The 5,146-nt window shown below is 45.4% G+C and overlaps 1 protein-coding gene across 1 annotated transcript in view; it reads right to left on the bottom strand.

The window, feature by feature from the left end:
- The window catches only part of LOC102368169 (desmoglein-2), a 26,262-nt gene that overhangs the window by 17,760 nt on the left and 3,356 nt on the right, over positions 1–5,146 (bottom strand). Inside the window, exons 4-5 of the mRNA XM_025214285.1 lie at positions 3,446–3,601; positions 3,113–3,257 (exon numbers count right to left, since the gene is read on the bottom strand). Coding sequence (XP_025070070.1) covers positions 3,113–3,257; positions 3,446–3,601 — 301 coding nt within the window. The remainder of the gene's footprint in view (positions 1–3,112; positions 3,258–3,445; positions 3,602–5,146) is intronic.

Below are 5,146 nucleotides of genomic sequence, written 5' to 3'. Positions count from 1 at the left end.
GGTGGAGAGGCACCCCCGCATCCAGCTGCTCGCTCCCCCCCCTGCTGCCAATGCTGCTGATGGCAGTGGCAGCTTCTTCAGGTCTGGAGCTCATGGGATTGGAGTGGGGGCAGGGCCTGGACCTGCACCCTGTTTGGGTCAGCTCTGCTCCCCATCAGGGATGAATACAGCATAAATAGTATGCAGATCCAGAGAAAGTGCAGTGATATGGTTATACCCCCCTGCCTTTCACACTGTGCTGCACGAGCAGCAACTACGACCAGGTCACAAAATCCTTAGACGTAGGTGTCACAGTGGACATAGTCTTTCTCGACTTTAGGAAGGCCTCCGACACTGTGTGTCACCCCATTCTCATTAAAAAATTAGGTGACTGTGGTGTCAATGCCTACACCGTCAGATAGGTTGCTAATTGGTTGGAGGGCTGCACCCAGAGAGTGGTGGTGGATGGGTCATTTTGAACCTGGAGGGATGTGGGCAGTGAGGTCCCCCAGGGCTCCGTCCTCGGGCCCGCACTGTTCAACATCTTCATCAGCGACTTGGACGAGGGGGTGAAAAGCACCTTGTTCAAATTCACAGATGACACTAAGATGTGGGGAGAAGTGGGCACACTAGAGGAGAAGGACAGGCTGCAATTAGATCTGGACAGGTTACAGGGGTGGGTGGATGAGAACAGGATGGGTTTCAATACTGACAAGTGCAGGGTACTACACCCAGGGAGGAAGAACCAGCAGCACACCTACAGGCTGGGGAACTCCCTTCTCGTCAGCACAGAGGCAGAAAGGGATCTTGGAGTCATTATTGCCTCCAAGATGAACGTGGGCTGACTATGTGGGGACGTGGTCAGGAAGGCTAACCACACCTTGTCATGCAGCCATAAATGCATCGCAAGCAGGTCCAAGGAGGTGATCCTCTTCCTCTATGCGACATTGGTCAGGCCACAGTTGGAGTACTGCATCCAGTTCTAGGTGCTGCCCTTCAGGAGGGATGTGGACAGCATTGGGAGGGGCCAGAGGAGGGCCACTTGCATGATCGGGGGCAGCAAGGCAGGCCCTATGAGGGGAGGCTACGGGACCTGAACCTGTTCAGCCTTCACAAGAGAAGGCTGAGAGGGGATCTGATGGCCGTATATAAACTGACCAAGGGGGACCAGCAAGCAGTGGGAGAGTCCCTGTTCCCCCGAGCGCTACCGGGAGTAACAAGGAATAATGGCCAAAAATTGGTGGACAGTAGATTCAGGCTAGATATATTTGGGGGTCGGACTCGATGATCTATTGAGGTTCCTTCCGGCCCTAACATCTATGAATGAATCTAACATCTATGAATCAGGAGTCACTACTTCACAGTCAGGGTGGCTAGGATCTGGGACCAACTTCCAAGGGAAGTGGTGCTCGCTTCTGCCCTAGGGGTCTTCAAAAGGAGGCTAGATAGGCACCTTGCCAGGGTCGTTTGACCCCAGCATTCTTTCTGTCTATGGCAGGGGGTCAGACTTGATGTTCTGCTCAGGTCCCTTCTGACCCTACCAACTATGAAACTTTTTCTAAGACCCTGAAGCAGGTAACCCCCACCTCCAGCACCTCCTTCTCCCTCCACATTGTGCAGAACCTCCCCTCTTCTCCTCTCCAACCTCCCACCGCTGCTGTCCCTAACTGACCTAGGGCAGGAGGAGCATCAAAGCTGCCCCTTTACACATCTAACTGGGCTCAGGTGGGGACAGCAGCAGTGGAAGGGACCAGGGGCTGCAGGGGGCAAAGAGAAGATTCCTACCTGCTTTGGGGACTTTAAAAAAAAAAAAAAGTCCCTTGTTGCATGGTCTCCCCGCTCCAGTTGGGGGAAGGATGGGGAAACTTCTTGGGGTGGCTGCATCCCTGATCCTAAAGCACCAGTTGCTGGTCCTGTACCCTCCTTTTTAAAATCCTGGATTTGCTCATGAGTATAAAGGATTAATTGGCCTGTTTATCCCTAACCTTCCTTTTCAGCACTTTTCCCACAGGGCCGGATCTAAAGACTAAAGCCCACCAACATCAGCAGAAAGACTGCCACTGACTGCATTGGGCTTTGGATCACTCCATATTCAGCCAGAACAAAATATATTATTCCCTAAGCTCCTGAGAAATCCCATGTAAAGAGGCCTTGCATGATGAACTGAAACAGGAAAGGTGGTATGGAATCTGCTTTTACTACTGAGACAGAGAAAATGGAATCCCTGCACACCTCTCCTTAGTGGCTACTGGATGCCTCAAACTCATCACAAAGCACCCACTTGTCACTATGCATATGCTGGGCTCAGCAAAACTCAACGAGAAGTCCACTTGCAGTATTCACAGGCACACATGGACTCTATCTGCTTATGTGTTCTACAACTGCTCACCCAATTCACCAGTCACACTGCACTGGGCCCTTCTATAGCCCAAATTTTAATGTGCCAGACTTGAATAAGCAAAACTGCTCCTAAGCAGAATTACATGAGGTCAGCAATTTGCTTTATTTAAAACTGAGGAAGCTACTTTCTCATTTTTTTCAACACTATTTAGCATCTTTTCCACAATTGGATCAATCAATGAGACTTACTATCTAACATTATTGATTACAGAGTCCCTACATAGATTGCTGACTTCAGCAGTGTTAAAGTAGAATTACTCCCCAAATGTATGGATGTGAATAGCAAGCTGATGTTTAATATTATAACACCAGGGGTCTCTGTTATGGTTATGATGCACTACACTGCAGACTAATGAAGCTCATGGCCATGTTACTTTTTGATGTCCAATGGAGGCAGATATGGAGATTTATGCAGTGTTAACTGTGCTATCAGCAGAGCTGTAGGCAACAAATACATGACCTTTATTCCCATTTGACTGCTTTTCACATTTTTGACTTGGTAGGTTGTATTCTGCAGCAATCTTAACTGTCACTAAACAGTGTTCTTATGTATATTTTCTTGTCGTCTTTTCTTCAGGAAATAAATAAAATCAAACAGAGGAGTTGCCATTTCTCTAGTTTAGAAATGGTGAAAAGTAGACAAAGCAGTTAGAAAAATGTATTGGGAGGATGAGTCAGTGACCACACAGCAACATTACTTAATATGCTAACAGTTAGATAAATAGTATCTTACCTACTTCACTTAACTCTTCCACAGAGCCAACAAAAATTTCCTGGGAAAACACTGGAAAGTTGTCATTTATATCTAAAACTTTAATTCTGAGGTCTAGTGCATTTTCCAACTCGTGACCACTTTCATCGAATGCCTGACCTTTAAGCTGCAATAATACAGAAATAAACAGGAATATGGATATCTCTACATAGTTTTAGACTGTTAATTTTCATTTTGCAATTGAGAAGTCTAGAGACATTAAAACAAAGCAGTGGCATTAACTTGAAAAAATGAGAAGAAAGTGCTTGTATAAAAAAAAAAAAGAGAACATTATAGTCTGTTGAGTCAACTTACCCAAAACATTGGAGTTTGTTCTCGGTCAACTATTCCTGTTATGTTCAGTTCTCCAGTTCTCTTATTGATAACAAACAGTCCATAAGGTGGTTCTGTCACTCCTGGGCCAGAAATTTTGTATGTAATTATACTAGAATCCTCAAAATCTGATCGAATCTAAAAAGGAACAGATTTAGTTGCACTAGATACATTTCTTTAAAAATGCATAGAAAATACATTTTTCTCCGTCTTCAACATATATAAACAAACAAACATACGAACACAGAGTAAAAGCTTCATTTTTCTTGGCCCTTGTGCAGAGAGGGAGACGAGCATGCAAGAATCACAGCCCCTCTCTGTACTGGTCCTTAGATCCAGCTGAGTTCCCAGTGATGAGCACACTTTACCACAATTAGCAAAAACACAAATTGTGCGCTCCAGAGTTTCTCAAAGGCTTCTAGAAAATAGCCCCTTCAAGAATGTAAGTACAATGCAAATGACATATTCTGGCATTTATGTCACTGTAGGCAGCACTGCCACCTTATTATAAGATTACCCAACATTTCCCATTTTCAATTACATACAACTTTGCAAACTTTAAGATTTTGCTTGAAGTTTTCCATAACCTGCGTGCCCCACGCTAAGTATTTTTTGTAAAGTTTAAGACAAAGTTTCAGCAATTGCTGAGGAACCCCCCTTCCCTCCCCCCAAAAAACAAACAACAACCCACCTGGAGTAGGGAAAAAGTATATTGTTTCGCAATACAGGTTTCCCTCGCTTTATGCTGTACATGCATTCCTGGAAAACAGTGCATAACTCGAATTCGCATAAAGGGAACCCACTTTACAATGTAACACATAGGGACATGTTCCAAGACCTTGACTGTACTGACACCCAAACTCATTTCTACCAGTTTTACAAGACAATTTTGGTGCTCACCAACAGCAAACAGTGCACACAAGCACAGGGCACTATCATAATGGGGATGGCAACTATAGAAACATGTGTCGCAGACAACAAGCGAGGATCCACATGGGAGACTATATTTTGGTGTGAGGCACTCCTGCAATGCATCGCACAAAGCACCTGACTGCGGGCTTCCACCACACAGATAGCAAGAGTGAATTTACCTTGCATACAATGAATTTTTTGGTATAAAAAGGGTCATCGCACAAGAGCGAAATCACACATACATAACCCGCATAAAATGAGGGAAACCTGTACTAAAAAAGAAAATAAATCCTAGTGAACTTTTTTTGAATTGCTTTAATGCTCCTATGCTTTGGAGTACAGACATGACATCTGAAATGGAGGCTGTGTCAGTGGCATGCCCTTTGCTGTTCTAGGTGTATGTGTGTGTGGCTGGGGGGGGTGGGGGTGTTCCGAACACTAGAGAGTTTTTACTGACCATAGCTGCTCCTCCACAGTGCAGTCCCATGCACACAGGGCTGTTTCTGGGGCACCAGGCTCCCTGGGAGCTCAACATTCTGGTGTTTTCTCTAACTCAACATCTGTGGTTAGTGTCCCACCACTCTTAATTACACTACTGCTAAGCATATTCCAGTCTCTCACAACTTCTAATGCTAACCAGACAAAATATGCAGCAACCTCACAGAACAATGAAGCAAGTTTCAGCCTGTGCTGGAACTGAGACTGTGCCTGTGCCATCCCCACAAAGCAGCTGAGTATGCTCTTGATGAGGGCTGTGAAGACAGAGCTGGG

Source organism: Alligator sinensis, unplaced genomic scaffold (genome assembly GCF_000455745.1).
Source record: "Alligator sinensis unplaced genomic scaffold, ASM45574v1 scaffold117_1, whole genome shotgun sequence".
In the NCBI taxonomy this organism is placed as follows: Eukaryota; Metazoa; Chordata; order Crocodylia; family Alligatoridae; genus Alligator; species Alligator sinensis.
The sequence above is the reverse complement of the archived record's forward strand: the minus strand, read 5'-3'. Positions and strand labels throughout refer to the sequence as shown.